The sequence below is a fragment of the Mycteria americana genome, chromosome Z (genome assembly GCF_035582795.1).
Source record: "Mycteria americana isolate JAX WOST 10 ecotype Jacksonville Zoo and Gardens chromosome Z, USCA_MyAme_1.0, whole genome shotgun sequence".
In the NCBI taxonomy this organism is placed as follows: domain Eukaryota; kingdom Metazoa; phylum Chordata; class Aves; order Ciconiiformes; family Ciconiidae; genus Mycteria; species Mycteria americana.
In genome coordinates this window covers 12,272,466-12,300,185 of record NC_134396.1, presented here as the reverse complement: position 1 = coordinate 12,300,185, position 27,720 = coordinate 12,272,466, and the positions used below count along the sequence as shown (strand labels likewise).

Below are 27,720 nucleotides of genomic sequence, written 5' to 3'. Positions count from 1 at the left end.
CGTGGCAAAAGATAGTATATTTTTTTCAAGAGAAAGCAATTTTCCCCATGGGTCCATCATGTGAAATGTTAGTAGCTTGTCTTACTTAGCCTAGAGAAAAACTATTCTAACTCTAAAGAATAACACTGTATTTATTTTCATTGAACTAGCAAGCATGGATAGAATCCACCTTGTGTCAAGTGCCAGCATAAAGTCTTAGGTCCTGTTTTTGGCTATGATTCTTGTAAGTAATTTTACTTCATCTTAGCATCCCCATTGGGAACCATATGCCAATTCATGTAAATGCCTTTGAATCATTCAAAGGCTAGGATCAGCAGAGACCAGTCCAGGGGACTGTATTGTTCTATGTATCACATAGATCATGGTACAGAATCTCTCTAAATATTTCTAGAGATCTTGGTTAAATATATAACTGTAACTAAATATAAATGATTTCTTGGGAATTCTTTATTGTTTTTGTAGTGGTAATGATAACTAGCTTAATTAGGAAACTGTATTTATTGGATTCTGAATTGTTTCCTTTCCCACCTATTATGTTTGACAATGATTGAAAATATAAATAATTGCATAATAATTCTATTGTTATGCATAATTATGTAGTTAATAAGCCAGATGGACATAGTCAAAGAGGCACACTGTTTGGATCAAACACAGCAGTTAGTTCATTCATTCCTTAAGGGTACCAGTTTAATTCTGGGTGTCAGCAAACCTGGCAGCTGTCACTCGCTTATGAATTTTATTTCGGGCTCACAAGGACCAAATCTCTTGGACTTTAACAGAAGTTTGCCTGTGTAAGATTTGTACACTGTCAACAGCTAAGTAAGGATGTCAGGATTGGTCTTCACACATTGTTCATTTGCAACTCAGTAGCGCTATTGAAAACGTGTTCTATCCAGAGACATTTTTGGAGCTTTGCTTTCATTATTAGGAATGGAGAGAGGCAGGGGGTAAGGATTCAGTCTTGCATTTGCATACTAAAAGCCCTGTGAGCTCAGAAACTCATACTGTTTGGATTTCTTTTTTTTCTGCTGGAAATTTATTTAGAATATTTCCTGTAGCTGGGGAAGAATGGGACATTAGGGGAGTAGAGCAGTGTCAGCCCATGGAAAATTAAGCTGTGATCAAATGCATGAAAAGAGATAGGTAAAGTTAACAGGGGCACAAGTATTTCTGGAAATGAATGTGAAACTGTCATGTCTTTAGTTCTCATCATTTTTAAAACCTCATCTTCTACTGTTCATAAATCACGTGGTTGCTAACTTTAGGTCTGGAAGGTTGAGACCACTCATCTTCTTTACCTAGTAAGGTGTTAATTTACAACAAATCTGCTGCTAAACCGCTGGTTTCTGATGTCATCTCGTGTGGTCTTCAAAACAGGTTAGAAAATGGGAACATTGATTATCAGTTGAGAAATGACTACCGAGAACCTTATGTCTAAGAATGTGAAATAACTTATACTGTGCCTGTCTTCTCATATGAGCATGTTTGTTGCAGCAGATTTTATCAAACGTTTAGAATCTGATTTAAATATTCAAAATAGTATTTTCAATAATTTAAAAGTTTTTTAAAATGTTAAAAACATTTTTTCTCTTTTGAATGGGAAAAAAGCAGTGGAATTAGTCTCTTTACTCGTATATTTTTTGGACTCTCCCAGAAGTTCTCTCTCTTTCCTTTGATGGTACCTAAATGCTATTGGTTTGCCAAACACAGGAAGAGATGTATAACACAGGAGGGGGGCTGTGGTGGGGAAGGAGCTGGTCAATATTGAAGCTAAGCATATTTTGTTGGATGCTCAACTGTCAAAATAAGAAAATATATTTCTTTCAGACCGAGAAGTGCTCATTTCTTAGTCAATTATGCTTATTGTTTATTGAGTGGTCAAGCTGTATTGCCCCAGAAGTATTTTAACATAATATCTAAAAGTGGGAGAAGTCACTGATTTCAGTAGAACTAACCAACAGAACTAAATATGAGAGAATCTTGTATGTGTGACCTGTAGCTCTATTCTGTGACCATGTCTGAGAAAGCATTTAAGCATACATTTAAATTCCAGACTGTGACTAATCTGGAGTGAAATTAAACATATACTGAAGTGCCTTTTCTGGATTTGATTCTTTTCTAGATAGGCTCCTTTACTGTCAGTTTCTTTCACATGGCAAATATGTATCTTTCTGTAACAGGAATTTGAAGACTTGAGTAGGCAGCATGATTCTGCTTCACTAATATTTTGCAGGTATGTTGCTGAATACTTGCAGGTATACAGTGTGCAGTTGCTGAAGGTAGATCATTGTTCTCGCATAGCTGCCAGTGCAAAGGTCCTAACATATGAAGCCTTGGGCAAAATAGAATATGGCATATTTTTAGCTCATTGCCTGTTACATGCCTGGTGTATTATTCAGACCCAGACTGAGATAGAATTCAGAACCCATTTCTAAGAGGTCAGCTGAGGTATGTATGCACTAAAGGCTGAGTCTCAGAGGTGGCACAGAGTATTAAGTAAAATTTAAGTTGCCTAAACTCAGGCCATCATCCCCACAGTCCTGACCCAGGTTGAGCACTGTGCAACACATGGAATCCAAAACTTCAGGACAAAAATCATTTTTACAAGAGAAAAAACTTAATTGCCCACACAGGGCACATGTCTTCCCAGGTATACTGATATGACAAAGTGATTTTCTGTCTGTAATGCAATGAAATGGATTAAAGAAACTCAGGCGAGGGAATCCCTTTGTTTCTGCACATAAATGCACTAAATAGTCTCTAGCAGACAGTCCCCTGTTCTTCAGCCGCTATATTATCTGACTACCTACATAAATGTTGCATTAGTTTGTGTAATGCAGTTTATACCTGTTAATTTCCCCCAGTTATCTCATATACCCACAGTGAGAAGAAGTTGTTACATTCTAGATATCAAAATGACATCGAGTGATCATAACATTTTTCTTAGCTAGTACATAAACTTGCATGGGCTCCATCCCATAGTGGTGGAGCTGTATTGGGAATGGGTTCATGCGTCTTGATCAGAGAAGGTGCCAGCCTAGATGAAAACTCAGTTCCATCTCCTAACTTCTGCTTTTTCCCCTAGGTTTCCACTACTGGCAGTGGTGACAGAGGCTTGAATGTTTTGTTTACTATGTAAGTCCAGTTCCACTGGCTCATTTTGCACAATTCACTAAATAACACTCATGTAAAACACCAAGTTTTTGAAGTATTTTGGGGTAGATCCTAAATTTCAAGCTAGAGGAGGAAGGCTGCACATTTTTTCTTGCACATTTCTTCATGCATTGTAAACTTCTCCTTGGTCAGAACCTCTGCTTCCTTCTGACTGCACTTGGGTCAGAACCACTGTCTGAAAAATGGAGAAATACTGAATGATAGGCTTTGAGTGGGATTTTCCACTGACAAGGAAACTGCCTGTGACTTCCAGGGAAGAGAAAGAAGCAGACCAAAGAGGAGGCAGTAACATGAAAAAAATACTACAGCAGGATGAAAGACAGACAGTGAAAAAATGGGCGAAGAGGAAAGAAATTAAGTAAGACTAATGTATGGGAAGAGTGAAATAGCCCTAGGTGATCAGTTCTCCTGAAGATCAGCTACAGATTTTTCATGAGATTGATAAAGATATTTTTGTTTTCTGAAGGTTTTTAGAATCAGTTCTCTCCTAAGCAAGGGTTCGGTAGTTTGCAAGAGTAGAAAAAGTCTGGACTTGTCTTACTTATTTCCTGTGTGTTTAAGACAGAATCCAAGTCACCACTTCGGGTGTCAGTACCAGTCAGTGAGCCAAATTCTCCCTCAGTTTCACTGATGCAATCTTACTTGGCTGGGAATTCTTCTCTCTGCTCCTGCTTTGCTTCTGTGTTTGTGTGCTTGTTTGTGTGTTCAGCCTGAGAGTCAGAATAAACGTTTTAGGAATAAGAATGAGGAATGTGAAAAGTTCTGACTGTGTAATGTTTGTAATGGACAGAAAACATAAAAGAAAATGTTCAGCATCAAAACTTTCAGTAAAGATCCCTGTAGTTTAGGCCGCCTCCTTCCTTTACCATTCATTATTTCTCTATGACAAAACTACTGTTTCTTCTCAACAAGATCAGGTGAAGGCAGTTGTGTAAAAAAGTTTTAGTCTGTATTTTCCTGTGTTGTATTTATAAGTGATGTTTAATTGCTCATGATGAACCGAGCAATCATTTTTTAATTAAAATGAATAGAAGATTTCTCCACCCTTTGAGTGTTCTCTGCTTTCTCTTAGCTAATGCCTACTTCCAAGTAAAAAACCCCCAAAGCAACACAAAATAAAACCAAGCCCTTTTTGAGGTGTTCATGGCATTGAAAGTGCCCAAGACTGTTAATACAGAGATGGGCAGAAGCATTTTTCACAATAGGTCTGTTTGCTGTTTGACAAGTGGTTGTTGAAGCACTTAAAAATTTCACTGCATATCTGAAACAGCAGTAGTGGTATCATAAAATTAAGATTGGTTTATGTTATGAACAGTGCTTTATCATTCTGATAGTCCAGCTGAGACATGTTCTGCTGCTTCTCTGGAGGATGGGTTTTCAGTTGATTTTTTAACATAATGTTGCTGATCTTGGTGCATTCTGCAAACGTATTGCACATCCAAAACATGTACACAGACTACCTGTACTGCAACAGACAGCACTTTCCACATAAATTGACAGCTGCAAGCAGTAGATTTTTATTGCCATTTCTTTATTAAATGCAAAGTACATAAAGGGATGAAATCTAGAAGTTTCAAATACAGGACAGTTAGGAAATGCACACTTCTTATGTCCCACAAGCAAATGCAGTTGCTAAAACTTAATTTTCTGAAGCTTAGCAGTCCCCTACACCTGTGAAATCAGGAGCTCTGCTGCAGAGAAACTACCAAGTTTTTCAGGTGTCTGGAGTTGTACCTAGCATCTCACTAACTTTCAGGGTTATTCGCAGAAGTCCAGATACAGAAGAGTGCAGTATATACTCAGCATGCAGTGCGGACACAAACAGCTGGATTAGATTCTTGGTCAGACATACTCATTCATGTAGAGCTCAGTTCGAATGTGCAACGCAAGAATGTTGGAAGCCTGAGTCACGAATATCCGTCGAATGACTCCGTGGCTGACAGTATAAGCTACAAATGCTGTTGTAGCAGAGCACTGTGTTCTGGCACTGTTAAGATCACATCTGCCCTGAAAACAGACCTATGTATTTTCACCTATAAGGACATCAAGCTACTAAAATTGGTGGGAATACCTCTTTTACCAGTATAATGAAGCTATTTTTAAAAGTGTATTTTGAAACTAGATATTGTTGCACAAGTACAAAGTAGGAAATCACTTGGTGAAAACCTAATCTATTAGGCTCCCCCTATGGTTTTCCTTATCCACTGCAGGTATTGCTTTGTGAGTCGAGTGTAGACGCCAGGGCCATCAACAGCACCACACTTGTTTGCCTTCCCGAAAGCAGTGATGCCTCTCATCACATTATTGCATCTTAAAGGTCCGCCAGAATCTCCCTGGAAAAAGGGAAGAAAAATTGTCACTCAAATTTACAAAAGCTAAAAAATGCTTCTTTTAAATAAAATTTACACCACTTGCATGGAGGAAATAAAAATGTAAGCAGTGCTATTGTGGATTTCTTTTTTTCCTTGTTGGAAGGTAAGATTTTCATTAGCAAAAAAGAAAAAAAGACTTCAATCTGATCTTTCAAGTGTGAGTAATGGGGAATGAATCTAGCTCAGTCCTAAGGAATAGTTAGTCTTTTTGAATATGAAAAGAAAAAGCTGGGAACTTTCCTCTTGAAAAGCAGAAAGTCTCTAGAAATTGCTACCTTTTTTTGAACTTCGTTAATTCAATATTCAAATCTTTTAAAATGTGGTAGTTCTTACCCAGTTGTGCACTTGACTTGGGGCCCAGTCAAAATGCTTTTTATCAAAAGACATCAAAGAAGTTGTTCCACTGAGGTCAGCTGCTTGAGAATGGGCTGATAAGCTATTTTGTGGAGATTTTTCTATTAAAATAATTTTAGTGAATAAGAGAATAGCTATCTGCCATGCCTGGATAAAACCACAATATCCAAAGTCTGTGAAGGTGAATTTATCAATCAGAAGTTTTGATTTTAAGGCTTAGAAGAACAACCCTTGGTAAATTCACTAATTTTAAATAAAATTCTTCACTGAATTGAAGAGAGGCAGAAATTATAAATGTATAAAAGCTAGGACTTTATATTTTATTTTTAATATAATCTGTGTGGATAGAGACAGCAAATATACTTACAGAACATGAGTCCTTTCCTCCATTCTTAGCCCCTGCACATATCATGTTCTCTGTTATAACAGGGTTGCTTTTATAATGATTGTTGTTGTTGCAGATTTGCCTGCTGATGACGGTGATATTGACCTCCCTCAGGGTATCAGAAAACTTTCTCAGACGATTGTGAGTTTGTCCCCATCCTGCTACTGTGCAAGTTGTTCCTGGTTTGGGATCATCATCTGAGGTAGGCAGGGGAATGAGTTGCACAGCTTTATTAAGTCTTGCTCTTTTCTGAAGCTGTAGAAGGTATGGAAAATAGTTACTATGGGGCAGAGTCTAACAGAGGCCCCTGCATGTTAATCATTGGACCTTTTCCATTATGGTAATGGGGGATTACTGCAACCCCTTTTTGAGATTCCTCAGTTCTTTGTGACAGGATTTATGTAACCAATGTAAGAATGAGGAAAATGAGTATTCTTTGTTTCATGAAAACCCATGTAGCTTCTGCTGAAATATTAGCTCTAAAAAATACCCTATTTTACTTCTCTGGCTCTCAGACCATTGGGAGGACAAAATAACAGTAATCACTGAAGCTGGCAAAATTGAGAATCAGAGAAGTCAGAAATTTTTAATTAGAACTGTTTTTCAGTCAGAACATTAGGGTTTTTAACCAAATTATTTCTATGTGTGCAATACGCTTCTTTCTGTGGACTATCTTTATTCTTTCACTGAAAAGCCAGAAACTGAAATATCTTGGTCAAGATCCAGAATTTTTCTACTTCTAGCACTGGCATGCATTACAGAAATTATTGATTGCCTTAGTTCCCAGTCCATCCCCAGTTCCCCAGACTGCTGGATTAGCAGACCAGACTATACCACCCCAGAAATAAGTCACCAGAAACTCCCTTGGCTCATCTCCCTCACAAGAAGGAAGAAACCGGTACATCGTAGGAGATGCATATTTCATAAGTGATGTGTAAGTCTATACCTGCAGCAGCATAATGTCATTTTCCTTAGAACCGGAATAGTAGCATGGATAGCGAATTTGTTTTGCAATCTGAAAAACCTGTTTTTCTCTTTCTTTTGCTCTCTGTGAATGAGCTCCAAGAATAACTTTGCCTCTTTCCCTGAGAAGAGAGACAACATGGTCAGTGAGATTCACTCGCTGTAACTCCATGATTCTTTGCCATTAAATGTGGTGCTATAATGTCCAGCTACAACAGAGTAACTTTTTTGATACCTGAAAAGCAACAGTAATTTAGAAAAATATAAAACATTACCCAGTTTTTACAAGTAGTTAAAAAAAATTGACTCAGTGAATCAAAATTCATGCTATCCTGTTTTCAGCTTCCCAGGAGCACAGACAGGGTTCAGGTACTTGACTCTGAACCTACCCCTGTTGTTTCCCTTTGGGAACTGAATGAGGGGTGGATATATCAGCTTTGCTGTTGGCAGTGGTCTCACCAACTGTGCCCTCTGCAATTTGTGCTGAAAATTTAGGAGAATAGCTCACAGCACTGTTAATTCAGAGATCATCATGACTGGACTGAATTGTACCATTGCTTTGCCCTAACACCATTTCAACACCATTTTCTGAGTCCATGTGAGATATAGCTCATTCCTTTTCTCTAACTTGTTCTGCAACTTCATGTACTTATGAGATACTGAAGTGGTGACAGTTGTGCCTGCTGGGGCTCTCTGGTATAGAAACCAGGAGTCTAGCACTCCTTGGTGAAGCAGTCCAAGCAGACCTTTAGGTCAGACCATGGGAATAGCTGTTTGTGGGAGAACAATGTACGTTACAGCTGAATGGAAGAATATTCTTTGAGCAGATGTGTAGGCTGGCCCTCATTTGCAACTTACTGCAGCAAACACAACCCTGAGGAAGTGGTTGCTCCTTTCCTTCAGCTATTAATAGCTGTGTGACTGTTGACTGAGCATCATTAGGTTAATTGTTGATTGTATTTTCTCTTAAATGCGATCTCATTTGGAAACACTCTTTGCCTTATGTTAATACCACAGCTTTTGGGCCCTATGCTCTCTTTGTAGTAGGTCCCATATATCTCCCTGTTTGGACGGGGCCAGGAGAGATGGATACATTTCTCTGATGTCTGCAGAGTCCAGTGATTCACTGGTCCCGGGCAGGCCATTTACAGAGGCTGTGTGAGGTCTGGCTCAGCAGCAGCTCCAGCCCTGCCTGCAAAGGCAGGGCGTAGGATATGTCATTTAAACCTCACATCTTGCCTCGCTGAGGGACTCTGCGGGGCCAAACAGCCATTTGCATCTTGAGTCAGACAGGAAGAAGAAAGGTTGGCTGACAGACCAACATATCTAGTAGTGCGGAGATCTCTCAGCGTCTCCGGTCATCTGTCTGGAAGATTTTTGCTCCTGTATAACTAACTGCGTGCTGTCTCCTTCTGTAGTGAACTGCATATCTTTTACAGATAAAAATGATGAGAATTTATTTCTGTTTTCTGAGCAGCTGTTTAGACTGGCCAGTCCTCTGGCCTAGTGCACTGGTTGACTGAGAAAACAGGGATAAACCTTTCCCCCAAATTCACTACTTCAGTGTTGCTATTCTGTGCTGGCATGCAGCTAGAAGCTTGTAAAATATCTCTTCAGAAACAGTGAAGATCAGTATGCCTTGTCATACTACTTTTTACTCACTGAAGCACATGTGTCAATATAAATTATGAAACACAGTAATCAGAACATGATCATGGTCATACTACATGCACAAAACCACCAGGGATATTAACTTTCCTTCTTGAACAGAGACACCAGATACTCACTAAGGACAATCTCTGAATCAGAATAAGAACTTACACATTACAGTGGGCAGCTGTTAACACCCAGTTCTCCTTGATCAAAGCTCCTCCACAAATAGGTTTTCCATTTGCTCCGTTGATTAGGGCCATAAATGGTCTCGAGTGTGGTGCTACTTCATCTCCTCCAATGATATCCACACACAAACCTAAAAATAAAAATAATCCACAATACATACAGCTGGGCTAACAGATACTGTAAGACACTCAAAGTGTCTCAGAAAACACAGTTAATGTAATTAAAGTAACAAAGTACACAGAGACACAAGTATGCATATATGTCACAATGCTCGTTTTCAGGGTAGACTTTTAAAATTGCTCAGCAGTACTACTTCTGTATGTTTGGAGCTGTTGGAGCAAGTCCAGAGGAGGGCCACGAAGATGATCAGAGAGCTGGAACACCTCTCCTATGAAGACAAGCTGAGAGAGTTGGGGTTGTTCAGCCTGGAGAAGAGAAGGCTCTGGGGAGACCTTATAGCAGCCTTCCAGTACTTGAAGGGAGCCTGCAAGAAAGCTGGAGAGGCATGTAGTGATAGCACAAAGGGTAATGGCTTTAAGCTGAAAGAGGGTAGATTTAGATTAGATATAAGGAAGAAATTCTACACTCACCACATTCTGTGAGGGTGGTGAGGCACTGGAACAGGTTGCCCAGAGAAGTTGTGGATGCCCCGTCCCTGGAAATGTTCAAGCCCAGGCTGGATGGGGCTCTGAGCAACCTGGTCTAGTGGAAGGTGTCCCTGCCCAAGGCAGCGGTGTTGGAACCAGATGATCTTTAAGGTCCCTTCCAACCCAAACCATTCTATGATTCTATGTTTCAATGGGACCAAAATTAGATCAGTGGGGTGAGCTTTGACAAGAAAAACACCAAAGTATTGTTGCTCTTGCACAGATTTATTTTCCTGAAGTTCGCTGCTATGATTCATTTCTTAGCTTTCATTGTAACAACCTCAGATCTGCCACATGATAAATGTACAGTACGTGACTAATGCAGACACCTGCAAACTGGGCTATATAGTGTAAGTCACATTACATGAACCTGTTTTTCAGAAAAACAGAGATTAATGTATGTGTATGCCTCTGGAGAGAAAGGTCATATAATCATTATGTTAAGTCCTCTGAACTCCTCCAAATAGCCTGTCCTCTGTGCAGCTTTAATTAATACTGCCCATTCAGAAATTATTTTGTTTGTACGAAAGATCAAACACATGCAGACAGTGGAAAAGAGCTAATAATAAGAACGCAAATAAAAATTGTGACTACTTCCTTCACATTAATACATGTTGGCTTAACTGGAACTCTGTACATTCAGCATACCTTCAAAAGGATCAAACTGGGCACTTACCTCCATGAATTACCAGGAGAATGACAGCAGCAGAGGTGGACAAAGTGAGGAAAGCTCCCATGATTTCTGTCTGGTGTTCACCCTTATTCACTGTTTAATATATATATGTAAATGAAAAGGATGTGGGTTTTGTTTTTCCTCTTAAGGATATTTGACATTTGTACCTGTGACAAAGGCAAAAAAACCTCCCCAACAATGTAGCTTACAGCAGAGGTGTTAGTGAGAAATTGCGTCATGTGTTGCGGTGTGAAGACAGCATCTGCCCCCCTTCATGTTCCCTCTGTAGCATTTGCAGAGAGCTAATGTATGAGTACTCTGGTGAAACCTTGCAAGCCACTACATGTCCAGTTATACACTGGGACTCAGCTCACATAAATTTAGGCTTGATTCAGTGGCCCACATGAAGACATATAGTTTCATTCTAGACACCCCAGGTGGCCTCCAGGTCAGAGATGAATCCCAGCCCATTCCCCATTAGCGAGTTATCTGTGCTGTTCAGGAGCCCCCCAGGGCCAAGGAATCTGATGTTTGCTCCTTTCAGCATCTGGTCCTACCTCATTGCTTTGCTCTGGATGAGCACCCATATAGCACTGAGTGTGGTTTAGTGGCCTAGAGCTAAGGGTATAATGCCATTTAAAGTGTCTTAAGGTGTCTTACATCTACTTCCTGCTGCAGAAGGCCATGGGTCTTCTGTAGATGCTATGTCAGATTTGCCAGCCCTGTGCCCATGTCTGGGAAACTGAGGGTATCTCAGATGTCACTAAGTGCCTAGTTTAGGCAACTGAATTGAGTCCTGAAAACTGAGTTAGACTCCTGAAACTTATTAGAGCCTTGTAAAGGCACAGTTCCTCACTTCCAAGGATATACCCAAATAATAGAAATAGCTTCCATCAATATTAAATAATTTGGAATAACAAATATTCTATTAAATAACTAGGTGCATTCAGTGAAGTGTCACTACCACACAGCCTGGAAGGTTTCTTGAAGTCTTGAGCCCCACCACAGTCAGCCTGCAGAAAGCTTCTGTGTTCTGGCTGTGTCACATCTTTGAGCTCAGTTGGCCCAGCCTGATGTGACTGTTACCAGTAGAAGACCTTGGACAGACAGCTGGCTCAAATTTGCCATTGCCTTCCCGTCTGCCCCAGACAGAGGGTAATTGTTGGTGATGTCTCTGAAGAAGGCAGATGTGGAGCTATTTGTAGAGATAGCAGAGCTCTTTGTCACTGCTATGGCTTGTCAGAGACACTGTCACCTATGTGACATGGTGACAGCTCCATGCACTGCAAAACCACACCAGGCTTTTAATTTTCTTTCATTTTTCTCCTCACTACCTGCACATCCCCTGTAACTATCAGCAGTTTGTAGCACTGGCGTTTTCTTCAATGTTCTCCCAAACACAGTATCACCAGGTATCATAGGTACAGTTCTTTCATTTATCACTTATAAATAGTTGCCAAAGTCTGATTTTATGACATTTTAATTAGCAGTCTTACCATATTGAAGCTGTTTCCCCTCTGGACTATACACAGACATGATCAGGATGAGCACTTGCGAGCAAAAATCCTGTACACTGAGACCTGCTTAAACTCATAGTACTACAATCATTCATCCTTGGATATTCCTATATGAGGTGCCATGTCTAGTGAAAAGAGGTTTGGTATGTATCATCCTATGCTTACCTGATCTATTTTCAATAAAAACCTATTTGGGAGACACAGAATAAAACATTAGCAAATGTTCCCAGATGTTTTCCAGGCAACTAAGATAAATCTATGCCTACCATCTAAAAACAAATCTTCCATAGCCTGTTTATATTTTTTCAATATCTAAATGCACTCCTATTTACTTCTAAATCCTACTTACTTCTAAAGATAGTTTTCTCTAACTCCATAGGTATTAGCATACCCATGCCTTTTAAAAAATCCCCTCTAATCCGGTGAGATCCTATTTACATTGATAATTAGAATTAGGAATATGCAGTCTAAAATACTGTTTGATAACAACTGATCGCTTTCTGCGCAAGCTCCTTCTGAGCAACAGCTCTGACTATCACATAGTCCTAGGACTGATTGCACAGGTGTTAAAGATCAGATTGATATGCACATAATCAGCCTCTAGTTTCGTACCCAAATGCTTTTGTCAGAGTGTCCTCTTCAGCTTATAACTTACGTAGATGAGGCTGAAAAACTGACATCAAATTTTAGGGTGTGCAACAAGTTGGCTGGGCTCCTTTGGTTATGGAAATAATTTATGATCAAGTTTAGATTTTACTGGCCTTTTGTATGTAAAGGGAAACCTCAAAGCAAAACTCCCTTCTCTATTTGAGTGCACTGTCGAATTCTTGCATGAGCTCCTCTGCTGCATAAGCAATTGGTCCTCAAGAGGACTGACGTGTGTAAGCAAAATGCTGCATCCTTTCCCCTGCAGTGCCCACGAGGCATGGCCACTCTCTCAGCAGAAACCACTGCCTGTGTAAAAGAACAAGTCTACCCAGCTTCTATTTCTAGCCTTTGCCTTTGAGGAAATTTCCCATGGGCATTAAGCAGTGGTCAGTGGATCACTTTCAGCTCTGTACTGTGTGGAGTGCTTCTGTCCCTTATCTCATACTCAGTTGTTTTGATCATTTTGCTTCCCCAGTGACTATGCTCCTTTTTTCTTCATGCTGCTTTCTGTAGTGCTAAAGGTGAACATCAGGTATGATTTTAGGAGACCAATTCAGGAGACCAGTTTAAACCACAGCTCTAAACCTTCCAGAGCTGCTGGGTGCCCGAGTTCAGGCAGCGTCTTAGCTCAGCCGCAGGGCTGGTGCCTGGGGCTGGGGAAGGGAGGGCAGGAGAGTGGTGCAGAGTGGGCAGCTGCCAGGAGCACAGAGAGGCAGAGCTGGGGTGCCTTCTCTGTCTTCTCCCGGGGCTGCCCCATCCCCAACCCCACTCCAGTGTGTTTCCCTGGACACACCCCTCAGTGGCTGGGGGACGCACTCCCAGGGACTTGCTGGTGAAGGGACCAGGACACATGCTGGGGATGCCTATTTTACTTTCTTCTCCGATACCAGTTTCTCATGATATTTACCTCTTGTCTTTTCTGCCTCAGCTGCTTGCTCAGCTTCCCTATTTTCACCTATTTACTGTGTGATATCAAAGAAAAATGTAGTAGCACAGAAATACTAGTAGATGTAGTTAACTCAGAAAGTCCTCAAAGCCTTGTAGTGAATCAGCATTACTTCTATGAAGTCGAATGTACTTGGCAAGAAAGAATCCAGAATTGGATATTATGCTCTGGAAGCACAAGCCTTCTCCTGTCTGGTCAGACTATGGGCCTGTTGCCCATTTTGTCTCTTATGCTGCTTTCTAAGCTAGCCAGTTAGTGGGAGGGCAAAGCCATAAAGGACTCAAACATAATTATGCCTTTAGGACCCTCTTTACAGAGATAACCTCCAGTGGGTGAATAATCCCAGGATTAGCTGGAGGATGGAGAGTGATTTTGGAGTAACTACAGCTGGCTCTTTTATGAGCTGATGAATTCTAAGAGTCACGTGTTTTCTTTTAAAAGAGCTTTGGAAGAGTCTTCTGAAATATGAAATGTGTTACCTTATGTTGCATCGCATACATGTTTTCAAACTGGATTATAACTAGTAAAATTCTGTGCCACAGAAATAAGCATTTCAATGCTATAATCTCATTCAACAATCTGGAGAGCTGCTCTTCTCTAACTCTTGAATAAAAATCAGAGCCAGCTATATTGGGCAAGGTACATTTCTGATTCTTTCTAAAGGTACTTAAGATCTTAGCAGGCCTTTTAAGTTCCTCACATAAGGGCATGCTGGTTTTTTGTAGTGGTTTACCAGCAAAGCATGCAAAACATGGGTGCAGACACAGAGGTTTGCAACACAGAAATGCCTCCCCCACCACTGTGTCTTTTTATCTTTTTCTTGTGAACACTGATTAGATATTTTGTTTGCATTTGACACTTGCATGTTCTAGGGTTTTCTACATCTGAATCCTGCACCCTCAAAAATTATTGCTAAGAAAAGACAAACTGCTCTGCTCTCCATGTGTGTAGCCTGTCTTCTGTCAGGTGTTCCTAAACTTATCAGACAACAGATGCCTGCCAATTCCCAGTGGCTCTCATAAACCTCATGAATGAATCTTTTTCAGTCTTTCAACTGAAAATGTTACCTGGGCAGTATAATTCTGCAGAGGATTTGCTGGCTGCTGCTGTATCTTGGTCCACAGTTTGGGGATGACTTTTGTAGTCATCATGCCCTGAGTTTTCCCTCTCACTGGTGTTCTGTGAAGCCATTTCAGGTGGCCCTTGTATTTGTTCTCCCTTTTGTTCACCTGCTCGAAGATGGCCAGTTTCATTCTTCTCACATATTTCCTTTTTTTTTTTCCCTTTAAAGTCAAAAGAGCATTGAATTCTCTGAGACACTTAGGTTTCATTATACATTCATCCTATGTAATGCACTTGTTTTCTTATATAATACCTGTGGTGAAGGACTGCTGAAGTTCCTGTAAGACTTGGACCAATTAATATTGACACATGTTGGGGATTCAAGAAACAGGCAGGTTTTAAAGAAACCTGAAGAAAGAACCTAAAGAAACCAAACTTCAGTTAAAATAATACAATATTAATGATGTAAAGGGAAACTTCAAGAGAGGGAGCTATTCATAAAACATTTCAACCACCATTTCCTGTAGGGGACATTTAAATAGAAGAGACTGTATCGTAATTTACAATGTTCTTGTCAGTAAATAGCAGCAGATATGACAAGCCACCTGTTAGCTCTCCTGCTCTCTCTAATTGCTGTTATCCTACCCCCGAGATGTAAGTACTCCTCTAAGGATAAAAATATCCAAATTCCCACTTCCTTTGGATAACACAATGGCATTCTGTTGCACTTCTGTTGCATTTCAGATGGCTGCATGGACATTATCGGAGGACACATCGTGCGTCCTCATTCCTGGCCTTTTATGGCTGCTATCCAGACAAAGAATTTAACTGTGTGTGGAGGAGCTCTTGTGGCAAAGCAATGGGTTTTGACAGCAGCGCATTGTAAGTAAGTATCTTATACTGGGGCAGTTTTAACTCTTCATTGCGATGGCGCATGGCATGCAAGCCTGTAAGTAAAGACAAGTGGTTATTGACTTCTTAAGAATTGTTAAAAGCTGCAGTTCTCTCACTAAACTGATCTAAGAATTTGTCATTCTGTTTTAAGTTGTTTTGTAAACTACTGATCTGCATTGTGTACAGTTACCTTCCTTAGTCAGATCCTGCCAATATTACAGGATACAGACTGTGCTGATAAAAGACCCAATTCATTGTTTATGCATCTGAAACAGCAATGTCTTAGAGATGGGGATATATTCCAGAGTGCTTTAAACAAATCTTACCTGTGTGCTGGGGACTAAGCCTCAAAACACCCTGAGAGGTGAAGTTGAATTAGATGGAAACACTATTCCTCCCATTTTAAGTGGCCGGGGCTCACAAAGACTGAATGTCAGTCATGACTATCACAAGGAGCTTTGTCCTTTTGACAAGTCAAATGTGAGCACAAGCACCCTCTCCCCAAGTGGGATATCCAAAGGCTGGCATAGCCGTTGAGTAGCTGGCTCAGGGTAAGGAGGACATCTACTGTTCACGTTAGGAAGTAAAAGGCCCGTGTTTTTGCTAAAATATTTTCTAAATTGTATTTTAGCTCTCCAATTTTTTTTTCTGTACTTTGAGTAACTAAAAGCAAACCAACTACAATAAACCTGTGCAAACCTGACCTCTCAAACACAGTGTGAGCAGCTTGGCCAGCCTTCTTCCATCAGTTAGTCTGAAATAGTGGACACAGCTCCTTCTTTGAATATGACTTCCACACTTCTTCAGCTGAATCAGGTTTGCTTGCATTTTTTGTAAGGGTAAAAAGATTCACACCTAGTTTGTGCTGTTTTGAACGTTTACAAAACAAAATCCAAGCCTTCCTCTTTGGAATTAAGGGGTTTTTTGGTGGGAGATGGAGTCTCTCACTCTTCAATCGGTTAGAGATAGTCAGTTAGTTATGGTTGTAAAAATTCAGATGTTGGGAGCTATTTAGTGAAAAGGGCACTGGTTATCTCTGGTCCTGTGGAGAGGACAGCTCTGGTTGCTGGTTTGGTTTTCTAACAAGCACATTGGTTTGGGCTGACTTTGAGTCTTTGTCACTGGGGCAAAGTGAAACAACATCTGTCTGGTCTCCTTCTCCTCAGCTGTATGATGATGCCCATGCAAAACCCACCCACCTCTATGCTATGTCTAAACTATTCTTAGCAGGTGCAATTACAGTGCATCTAAGCCTTCATAACTAATGAATATTATGTGATAATCACTTCTGAAATAATTTTTGTCTTAGAGAAAATACCATGAATCCAGCAACATGAATTTCTATGTGGCCTGCAAACAACCTGTCAGAAACCTGGATGAGGTTACAGTGGGTTTTTTTGGTTTTTTCTTCCCCCCAAGCTTCTCTGTATGCACAGTGACTGATTGCCTGGGCTTTCTGCAACTCCAGCAGTTGCATCTCTGTTGGGGATGATACATGAAAGAGTCCCAGGGATGGAGTTTTGTGAGTCTTATATCATTCTCACTGTGTAAGTGTACTTTGTAGCTTAGAAGAGAAATTTTTAGGATCCAGCACTGCCTTTACAGCTACTTTCACAAGCAAACATTCACATACAAATAAATTAATTGTACCTTTCAGTGAGACATGCAGCTGGAATGAAGAAAATAACTTTTTTTTTGTTTGGATTGATAAAGTCTTCGTTCTGGCTTGAATAAGTTGTCCTGTGTGTAGTGAGACTGTGTTCTGAAGATGAAGCACAGGAAACCAGCAGTATGTCTTCTGGCAATGTCATCTTACTGGGCTGCATTAAGTTTAGCAGGGCAAAATGAAGAAAGACAAACTCTAATAAATACATTTCTGATGATACTCAGAGAGCTTGGGGGAGAGGGAGATTTATGAGGTGCTTAACTCTTACTGTTTATTAGCAGGAACTGGACATATAACTCTCTCTGGTTTTTGGCAGTCTCCCTTTTTAAGATTCACTACAGGGGTGTCCTGAGTTAGGCAGCCCTCATCCTTCTTCCTTAATGGGCTGAATCCTGTATTTAGTGAAGTTAAGGACAAAACTCTTATTGATATTAAAGATGTCCACTTCAGCAGAGCACTTACCTGTATGCATAATGATCAGAATGAGTATTGAGTACCAATATGTGTACTGACATCCCACCGATGTCAGCAAGACAACCTACATGCTATTAATCAGGCATATTTCAGTCCTTTGCAGGATTAGGTCATAAGTCCAAAGGAGACCATTAAAAGATTAATGACAGGCATCAGCACCAGCAGTCTTTGTGCAAGGGACTTTCCTTAAAAAGCCAGCAGGCTTTTTCATGAAATTAATTCCAAACTCTGGAAATCCCTGAAGGTCAGCTATCACACCATTATTTCACCAAACTAGATTTACAGTAAAGAAATGTTACTTTGTAGAGGAAAATACAAGCTAATGTCAAGACATCAAAATGAACAATATCCTTCCCTCTGGTTTAATCTTGTTGTTGTAAAATGAAATTGTGAGTATTATGTTACATGTCTTATCATTATCTTGAGAGATGTTGCTCAGTTCCAGTAGTGACCTTCTCTCCCTGTACTTTCTTTACATTACAGAGTAAGCAAATCAGAAGTTAGAGTTGTTCTTGGAGCCCATAAAGCATCCATAGCTGAAAAAGAACAGCAGATATTTAAGGTTATGCAGTACTTTCCTCATCCTCAGTTTGGCGGGTCTTCCAAGGAAAATGATATAATGCTTCTCAAGGTATTGTGTTAATTACTGTTGTATTATTATAAAAGGAATTTTGCCGATGATTGTTTTGGCTATTCTTTGATATCGAATTGTACATTGTTTAGATAGCTTAACAATATCACAGAACACCCTGCTTTTGGTTGTACTGATTTAGATAAGGTTACAGGATCACTGGCACCATGAGCAGGGATGACATTTGAAGCCCATTCTGTGCTCTAAAACTCCCTTTACCCCATGTACTGCAGCAACCCCTCCAATATCTCAAAACACATTCTTTAGTAATTTTTCAAAGGCAGTGCTGAAGTGATGTATGCAATGGAGTCCGGGTCACAGCCGTATCCCAAAGGGATACCTTGTGCTGCACTAAGCAAATATGGGGATGAAACTTACTGTTAATTATTTGGGGTAACCACATAAAGTAAAAGTATGGATAATGCAGGACATAGATGAATTCAGCTCTAGGAGCACGGAGTGGTCACATAGTGAAGAAGGCTCAGGACATTGCAGAATGAAGCCTGGAAAGATGTCCTCACCAACATCATCATCCTGGATGCCAAAGTGAGGCAGGGCTATAAGAATTTCCTGAATACCAGCTCCTGGTCAGCCTGGCTCATGTGTCACGTGTCCCTGCACTGAGAACTCTGCTAATCCAGCACTGAGACTGACATGGAGGCAGCCATGGGTATTTTGAATAGGGAGAGGGCGGTCTGTATGCAGGAAACCTGTAGACGGTCAAATGATTCTGGAGGACTGCATTCCTGGTACCAGCAGATTCAGTGCTGATCCAGAGTCCCTGAGAAAGATAAGACCTGTACATCATCTTGCCTATACCTTTAGAAACATCATGACTTCAGTACGATGCCTAAGAAATCTTGGATGGATCTTTATTCAGGCTATGCAGGTGTTACGCCTGTGCTAATGAAGAAATAGTTTTATGTGAAAGACCAATATGTATATTTAAAATAATTGACTAGGTACAGTATATTATGAATATTACCACACTTCTGAAATACCTGGTGGAATTGTATGGAAAAGGAAGTGATGACTTGAACCTGGTTTCTGATATTTAGAGGGTATCACCAGTTTGGTATGACAATGACACAGGGAAGAAACTAGCAATGTCCCTTTCTGGAACCAGCTGGAGTGTTTACAGACATCTGTGCCCCCAGCAACTTATCACTGCCCACATGTGAGAAGCTCCTTCCCCGAGATGTTAGCGAGCATTCTCCATCTGCTTCATTGCAAAGGCAGACAGGTTCATTTCACTGGGTTCTCCTGTGGCCACCAGCAACTTATCAGGAGCACCAGGTTATTTGTTAACACAATACCAAAATGGATTGCTAGGAATTAGTATTTCTAGAGCTGAAAGTTACAACTCTGTTCCAGAATGACATGGATACCATCCTTTGTCTGAATTTGACACAGGAGCAGGCATAGCATTAGCACCAGGGCTCCCATCTCTACAGTTCTGCTGTAATGCAGTACTAAGTGACTTGGGATAAACTTTCCATCTTTGGAAATTCCCACCAGCACTGGCGATAATAAACCGTAATGATTTTTTGGATAAACTTGTGATTCATCGTAGTGCCTTTTTTAAAAGGTATAGAGACAGAATCATTTAACTGACAACCATTCAGCAACACGTATAATCACCTGTGAAATGAATCACGGTGCAGTGATCGTGTGTAAAACAGAAAATGTCTGTGCAGTAGCTGTGAGCCCTTACCAAGTGCATTGAGGATACGTGTTAGTGTTTTGCTGTGTTTTCGTTTACAGGCTTAAATTGGCCTCTGCTGAAGGATGAATCTGTCAGGTAAATGCCAACAAAACACAGACAGTTTGGATCATTTAAGCCCTTTTGAATCTCTCAGAGCAAAAACTTGGCAGTCTGAAGAGTTATAGACCTCATTTTTCTCCAATTATGTTGCTGCTGTCATGTCTAATTTGTTTTAGCTTTTGTTTTCATCTTTGTTACTGGGTACATTGCCCTGTGCTTTGAGACCTTTCTGCGTATCAGTCAAGCACCAGAGTCTGATTTCAACACAGAAGTTCAGTGGCAAGTTAGGTTCTCGAATAGGATAAAGATCCAACAGCCTAACTCCTGTTCAGGTTTTTAATTTCCTACTGTAATCAATGGTTAAGCTGGGCTTGAACTCACTACTGCTGCCATAGATAGAGAATTGCTATACAGACACCAGGGAAATTATTTTGGATTTGCAAAGGGGCAATTTAAGCTCAGGATCAGTTCCTAAATATTGAAAGGTGATTTATAAGGAAAGTAGTGGTAAAATGAGACTAAACGCCGATTGAAACTAGATTATACTTTCCTTCCTTTCTGCATGAGAAAACATTTTTTTTTCTTCTTTTTTTTTCCAGCTGAATGGTGCTGCAAAACTGGATAAATATGTGCAACCTTTGCTTCTGCCTGACTCTTGTGAGGATATCACACCTGGCACAGTGTGCAAGGTGGCTGGCTGGGGAGCCACATCTTCAGGAAAACCATCAAAGTATCTTCAGGAAACAACTCTTAAAATTGTTAATAGAAAAAGCTGTGAGAGCAAATATGGAAATTACGCAAAAATAACCATCAACATGTTGTGTGCTATAGGGAAAACAAGATTTTCTAAGAGAGATGCTTGCAAGGTAAGAAGCAAAGTTACAAAGAGGAGGGGATGTGTTTTTAACAATGGTTCCCTTTTCACTGGGAACAAAGCAGTGCTAGACACTTAATGAGGCTGATCACATTCACAGTGATTTTAACCACATTTGTAAGAGACTTCATTGCTGTGAAAAAAAGTGTTAGAACTTTGACTAGTTTAGGTCAATGTACACAACAAGATCGAGAGTATGGGAATTTGAGTCTGGGATTATCTCAGTTAACTTCAGGTGGATTTCTTTAGCTAAGGTGCTCTCCTTAGGCACCACCTGTAGTTATCAGAGAAAAAAGAAGAACTTTCAGGGTCTGAATCATCTGATCCTTTCCAGATGTCAACTCTGAACAGTACAGAATTGACTGTACACTCAAAAGTGCTGTTTGGATCTTGCTTTTCATGTCTTCTGTGCCGAGTCCAGAAGGGCCAATTGCTAAAGAAGTGAGAATCAATTTATACCAACAATAAAAAAATACCTTTTGAAATAGAATTATGACAGTACTGTACTGGTCTACAACATTTACATCAAAGGCTCCTCAGGCCTTAAAAGCAACCTCTCCTTATACCTCACCCAACTCCCATGAAGTGACGTAAACCAAATGATCCATTTCATAGGTTGGAACAGATTAGAAGCAACTTTTCCAAACACGCTTATGCACTGCAGGTGGCACTGCCTGCTCCTCTGGAGAGCAACGAACACACATTGATAGTTACTTCTATTTTGTGTTCTAGGGAGATTCAGGTGGGCCGTTAATCTGTGCTGGCCGATACAGTGGGATTGTTTCTTTTGGAAAAGGATGTGGAAGAAGAGACATGCCTGGAGTTTATACACGACTGACTGGAAAATATATTGACTGGATAAAAAAAGAAATTTCCCTTCACAGAGGTCCATAAGGCATGCAAGACAGTTTTAATAAATACTGTGCTGTGCGTTAGAACTAGATGCTGCTGCATTAGTACGCCACCTTTAAAAAGTACCTCCCAACTTTACAGCTTTACTAACACCACCACAGCTTTATAAGAACAGTTCAAAATATTCCCCTTTGTACAGATAACATGTTTACTCATCTTTAGTAGGAAACTGCCTCTTAGATAACACAATTTGTATTGGACTTCAACCTGCTTCCTAGTGTGATGAGAAAGTACTGCTCACCTTATTCATTGTGCCTGCGATGAGGCGACATTTTTGAATGTGTACTGACAGAAAAATTCCATTTCAGTCTGATAGTGAATGAGATGTCTGCTGAATGAGAAAAAATAGAACAAAAGCTTTAAGTGTTCAAATATTTCACCATGACGTTATTCAAAACCAAATACTTCAATTCTCCATTACTAAATATTTATTTCACAGAATCGTATAGGTTGGAAAAGACCTTTAAGATCATCGAGTCTGTCCTGGTTTCAGCTGAGACAGAGTTAATTTTCTTTATAGTGGCTGGTATGGGGCTATGTTTTGGATTTGTGCTGAAGACAGTGTTGATAATACAGAGATGTTTTAGTTGTTGCTGTACTAGTTAAGGACTTTACAGCTTCTTGTGCTCTGCCAGGTGCAGAAGCTGGGAGGGGACACAGCCAGGATAGTTGATCCAAACTGACCAAAGGGCTATTCCATACCCCATGACATCATGCTCAGTATATAAAGCTGGGGAAAAAGAAGGAAGGGGGGACATTCGGAGTGATGGCGTTTGTCTTCCCAAGTAACCGTTACGCGTGCTGGAGCCCTGCTTTCCTGGAGATGGCTGAACACCTGCCTGACCATGGGAAGGAGTGAATGAATTCCTTGCTTTGCTTTGCTTGTGTGCGCGGCTTTTGCTTTCCCTATTAAACTGTTTTTATCTCAACCCTCAAGTTTTCTTACTTCTGCTCTTCCGATTCTCTCCCCCATCCCACCGAGGGGGAGTGGGTGAGCGGCTGCGTGGTGCTTAGTTGCCGGCTGGGGCTAAACCACGACAGAGTCCAACCGTAAACCTAACACTACCAAGACCACCACTATACCATGTCCCTAAGCACCTCATTCAAACGTCTTTTAAATACCTCCAGGGATGGCGACTCAACCACTTCCCTGGGCAGCCTGGTCCAATGCTTGATAACCCTTCCAGTGAAGTAAAATTTCCTAATATCCAGTCTCAACCTCCCCTGGTGCAACTTGAGGCCATTTCCTCTTGTCCTATCACTTGTTACCTGGGAGAAGAGACCGACCCCCACCTCTCTACAACCTCCTTTCAGGTAGTTGTACAGAGCAATAAGGTCTCCCCTCAGCCTCCTTTTCTCCAGGCTAAACAGTCCCAGCTCCCTCAGCCGCTCCTCATCAGACTTGTGCTCCAGACCCTTCACCAGCTTCGTTGCCCTTCTCTGGACACGCTCCAGCACCTCAATGTCTCTCTTGTAGTGGGGGGCCCAAAACTGAACACAGTATTCGAGGTGCGGCCTCACCAGTGCCGAGTACAGGGGCACGGTCACTTCCCTAGTCCTGCTGGCCACGCTATTCCTGATACAAGCCAGGATGCCACTGGCTTTCTTCGCCGCCTGGGCACACTGCTGGCTCATATTCAGCCGCCTGTCAACCAACACCCCCAGGTCCTTTTCTGCCTGGCAGCTTTCCAGCCACTCTTCCCCAAGCCTGTAGCGTTGCATGGGGTTGCTGTGGCCCAAGTGCAGGACCTTGCACTTGGCCTTGTTGAACCTCATACAATTGACCTCGGCCCATCCATCCAGCCTGTCCAGGTCCCTCTGCAGAGCCTTCCTACCCTCAAGCAGATCAACACTCCCACACAACTTGGTGTCATCTGCAAACTTACTGAGGGTGCACTCGATCCCTTCGTCCAGATCATTGATAAAGATATTAAACAGAACTGGCCCCAACACAGATCCCTGGGGAACACCACTTGTGACCGGCCACCAACTGGAGTAAACTCCATTCACCACCACTCTTTGGGCCCGGCCATGCAGCCAGTTCTTTACCCAGAGAAGAGTACACCCGTCCAAGCCATGAGCAGCCAGTTTCTCCAGGAGAATGCTGTGGGAAACTGTGTCAAAGGCTTTCCTGAAGTCTAGATAGACAACATCCACAGCCTTTCCCTTATTCATTAAGTGGGTCACCTTGTCATAGAAGGAGATCAGGTTGGTCAAGCAGGACCTGCCTTTCCTGAACCCATGCTGGCTGGGCTTGATCCCTTGGTTATTCTCTACATGCCGTGTGATAGCACTCAGGATGATCTGCTCCATCAGCTTCCCCGGCACCGAGGTCAGGCTGACAGGCCTGTAGTTCCCTGGGTCCTCCTTTCGGCCCTTCTTGAAGATGGGCGTCACATTCGCTAATCTCCAGTCAGCAGGGACCTCCCCAGTTAGCCAGGACTGCTGGTAAATGATGGAAAGGGGCTTGGTGAGCACATCTGCCAGTTCCTTCAGTACTCTCGGGTGGATCTCATCAGGCCCCATAGACTTGTGAGTGTCTAAGTGGTGCAGCAGGTCACTCACCATTTCCCCTGGATTATGGGGGCTCCATTCTGGTCCCCATCCCTATCTTCCAACTCCAGGGGCTGGGTACCCAGAGAACAATTGGCCCTGCTATTAAAGACTGAGGCAAAGAAGGCATTAAGTACCTCAGCCTCTTCCTCTTCCTTGGTCACTGTGTTCCCTCCCCCGTCTACTAGGGGCTGGAGATTCTCCTTAGCTCTCCTTTTGCTGCTAATGTATTTGAAGAAGTGTTTTTTGTTGTCTTTTACAGCAGCAGCCAGATTGAGCTCTAGCTCAGTTTTGGCCCTTCTAATTTTCTCCCTGCACAGCCTTGCTACACCTTTGTAGTCCTCCTGGGTTGCCCGCCCCTTCTTCCAGAGGTCATAGACTCTTCTCTTTTTCCTGAGTTCGAGCCAGAGCTCTCTAGTCAGCCAGGCCGGTCTTCTTCCCCGCCGGCTCGTCTTTCGGCACCTGGGGACAGCCCGCTCTTGTGCCTTTAGGACTTCCTCCTTAAAGAATGTCCAGCCTTCCTGCACTCCTGTGCCCATTAGGGCTGCCTCCCAGGGGACTCTCTCGACCAGTCTCCTAAACAGGCCGAAGTCCGCCCTCCGGAAGTCTAAGGTGGCAGTTTTGCTGACCCCCCTCGCCGCTTCACCACATATCAAAAACTCTATCATTTCGTGATCACTCTGCCCAAGACAGCCTCCAACCATCACATGGCTCACAAGTCCTTCTCTGTTGGTGAACAAGAGGTCCAGCGGGGCACCTTCCCTCGTTGGCTCCCTCACCAGCTGTGTCAGGAAGTGATCTGCCACACGCTCCAGGAACCTCCTAGGCTGTTTCCTCTCTGCTGTATTGTATTTCCAGCAGACATCCAGCAGGTTGAAGTCCCCCACAAGAACAAGGGCTAGCGATCGTGTGGCTTCTCCCAGCTGCTTATAGAATAGTTCATCTGTCTCCTCATCCTGGTTGGGTGGTCTGTAACAGACTCCCACCACAATATCTGCCTTGTTGGCCTTCCCCCTGATTCTTACCCATAGACACTCCATCCTATCGTCACCATCATCGAGCTCTAAACTATCCAGACACTCCCTAACATATAGGGCTACCCCACCACCTCTCCTGCCCCGTGTGTCCCTCCTGAAGGGTTTATAGCCATCCATCGCCGCACTCCCGTTGTGCGAGTCATCCCACCATGTTTCCGTGATGGCCACCATATCATAGTTTTCCTGATGTACAATGGCTTCCAACTCCTCCTGCTTGTTGCCCATGCTGCGTGCATTGGTGTAGAGGCACTTCAGCTGGGCTGTTGTCCGTGTCTCCTTCATAGAAGAACACCCCTTTTGTGCTTTGAGGTGTTTCACTGGCGTTTCCCTCTTGGCTCCTATTGCCTCAGTATCCCCTAGCTCAACTCTGTTCGACTTCAGCTGTGCCCCAGCGTACCCTGCACATCTCGGAGACACAGGCCAAGTGCCCTCGCTGGCACCCACTCCCTCTAACCGTGGCACGTCGTCCCTCAGCTTCCCTCGGGCAAACCTGATATTACCCCCCTCCCCCTTCAGGTCTAGGTTAAAGCTCTGTCGATGAGCCCCGCAAGTTCCTGAGCAAAGATTCTCTTTCCCCTTTGAGAAAGATGAATCCCATCAGATGCCAGCAAACCCGGTGCTGTGTAGGCCATCCCATTGTCAAAAAAACCAAATCTGTGGCGATGACATCAGCCACGGAGCTATGAGTTAATAGATTGGGTGTCTCTGTTCCTTCTTGTGTCGCTGCCCACAACTGGAAGGAGAGAGGAGAAAATAACCTGTGCTCTGGAGTCCCTTACCAGCCGTCCCAAGGCTCTGAAGTCTCTTTTGATTGCCCTAGGACTTTGTGTTGCAGCCTCATCGCCCCCCACATGGAAGAGCAGTAGGGGGTAATAGTCCGAGGGCCGTACCAGGCTAGGGAGTACCCTCGTGACATCCTTCACGCGGGCCCCAGGGAGGCAGCAGACTTCCCTAAGAGGAGGGTCCGTCCGGCATATCGGACCCTCGGTTCCCTTCAGAAGGGAGTCGCCCACAACTATAACCCGTCTTCTCTTCCTTATGGAGGTGGTGTTAATACGAGAGGTACGTTCTTCTGACCTGGGCGACACCTCTGGTGTAGATGGACTGTCGTCCTCATCCTCCATTGCCTGGCCTTCCACCTCCAGGGCCTCATACCTGTTGTGCAGAGGCACCTGGTGGGGCAAGGTGGGCAGGGAGGGCCTTCGCCTGCCGCCACGAGCGTGGACTCGCCTCCATTCACTCTCCTCCTTTGAGCTGCTGCCTTCAGCCCGGTGGGGGGGGATAAAGGATCCCCTTGATCGTGGGTTCTTACTGGTGGCTGCTGCTGCTCCTGTTCCCGTCTCAGGGAGGGCAGAGCATGGCACCACCAGTCTGTCTCTTTCTCAGCCTCCCTGATGCTCCTTAACCTTTCTACCTCCTCCCGTAGCTCTGCCACCATGCAGAGCAAATCATCCACCTGGTCTCACCTCACACAGCTGTCTGCACGGCTGCCATCCGTGAACAGCGAGAGTGTTAATTTAAAATTAATTAATTTAACTAAAAAAATTTAATTTAACTAAAAAAATTTAATTAATTAAAAAATTAATTAAATAATTTTAACTAAAAAAATTAATTTAACTAAATTAATTTTCAAAGAGTTAAAATATTAAACAGATAAACATTTTTCCAGTTAATCTTCCATTATGAGAGGGGAAAAAATAATTTTCTCTTTTTTTTTCTAGATTATTTTCTCTAAATTGTTTTTTTTGGTGATCAGATTGACGAAATCATCTCTTCTCACAGCTTGGGTTCATGATCTCACCCTTTCAGTGAATGATCTGCTGAAAAAAGTATAAATACTGATTGTAATGGCAGTAATTATACTTCTCTAACACAGTGCCTATCTAACATCTGTCCAAACAAACAGGAATTTTGCTACGGTTTTCAACAGACTTCTACTAACAGAAGGACATGCTGTTTCTGAAGAAGCCTGTGGTTAACTTGGTGCATTCACATTATCTTCCAAATATTCTCAAGGTCTTTTTTTGCCAACAGTTTAGAAGTGACCATCTGTGGGATTTCCCTGCTTCTTTGGTTATTGCATTAATATGTACCATATTGCATTAATATGTACCAAATACTGTAAACTTTGTGATGTTGCAGAATCATGAATAAATAATTCCAACACATCAGCATACTGGCCTTGATTATTGACCAGCAGCCGTGTCACTGCACTGAGCAGAGCAAGCCCTGTCTCATAAAGGCTATGCGGATAAAGGAGCAAACGGACACCACAAAGCTGGGTTGGCAGTCGGCCATGGTGCAATAAAACCTGCCGATGCGGTGTATGGGGGC

At 42.3% G+C, this 27,720-nt stretch overlaps 2 protein-coding genes across 3 annotated transcripts; one reads left to right on the top strand and one right to left on the bottom strand.

Moving 5' to 3' along the window:
• Nucleotides 1-4,705: 4,705 nt before the first annotated feature.
• LOC142421691 (granzyme A-like) lies at nt 4,706-10,471 on the bottom strand. The gene is made up of 5 exons (XM_075526654.1): nt 10,411-10,471; nt 9,070-9,217; nt 7,232-7,370; nt 6,268-6,540; nt 4,706-5,507 (listed from the first exon to the last, which is right to left on the bottom strand). Exons 1-5 carry the CDS (start codon nt 10,469-10,471, stop codon nt 5,349-5,351), a joined length of 780 nt encoding a protein of 259 aa, XP_075382769.1. The 3' UTR covers nt 4,706-5,348.
• A 4,869-nt stretch (nt 10,472-15,340) lies between these two features.
• LOC142421692 (granzyme A-like) lies at nt 15,341-22,198 on the top strand. Of its 2 annotated transcripts, none has more exons than XM_075526655.1 (4): nt 15,341-15,466; nt 18,098-18,245; nt 20,610-20,876; nt 21,617-22,198. In XM_075526655.1, exons 1-4 carry the CDS (start codon nt 15,381-15,383, stop codon nt 21,776-21,778), a joined length of 663 nt encoding a protein of 220 aa, XP_075382770.1. In that variant the 5' UTR covers nt 15,341-15,380; the 3' UTR covers nt 21,779-22,198. The 2 variants fall into 2 exon arrangements, with proteins under 2 accessions (XP_075382770.1, XP_075382772.1); XM_075526657.1 differs by lacking the exon at nt 15,341-15,466 and adding an exon at nt 16,792-16,855.
• Nucleotides 22,199-27,720: the final 5,522 nt, after the last annotated feature.

Bases quoted from the DNA above. Each gene is read 5' to 3' on its own strand.
- LOC142421691 (XM_075526654.1), bottom strand. From the start codon at position 10,471: ATGGGAGCTTTCCTCACTTTGTCCACCTCTGCTGCTGTCATTCTCCTG. The intron at 7,371-9,069 runs GTAAGTTCTTAT...CTCTCTTCTCAG, and splicing joins ACAGCTGCCCACTGTAATGT to GGAAAGAGGCAAAGTTATTC. The intron at 6,541-7,231 runs GTATAGACTTAC...TACCTTCTACAG, and splicing joins ATGACATTATGCTGCTGCAG to CTTCAGAAAAGAGCAAGACT.
- LOC142421692 (XM_075526655.1), top strand. From the start codon at position 15,381: ATGGCTGCTATCCAGACAAAGAATTTAACTGTGTGTGGAGGAGCTCTT. The intron at 15,467-18,097 runs GTAAGTATCTTA...TTTACATTACAG, and splicing joins TTGACAGCAGCGCATTGTAA to AGTAAGCAAATCAGAAGTTA. The intron at 20,877-21,616 runs GTAAGAAGCAAA...TTTGTGTTCTAG, and splicing joins CTAAGAGAGATGCTTGCAAG to GGAGATTCAGGTGGGCCGTT.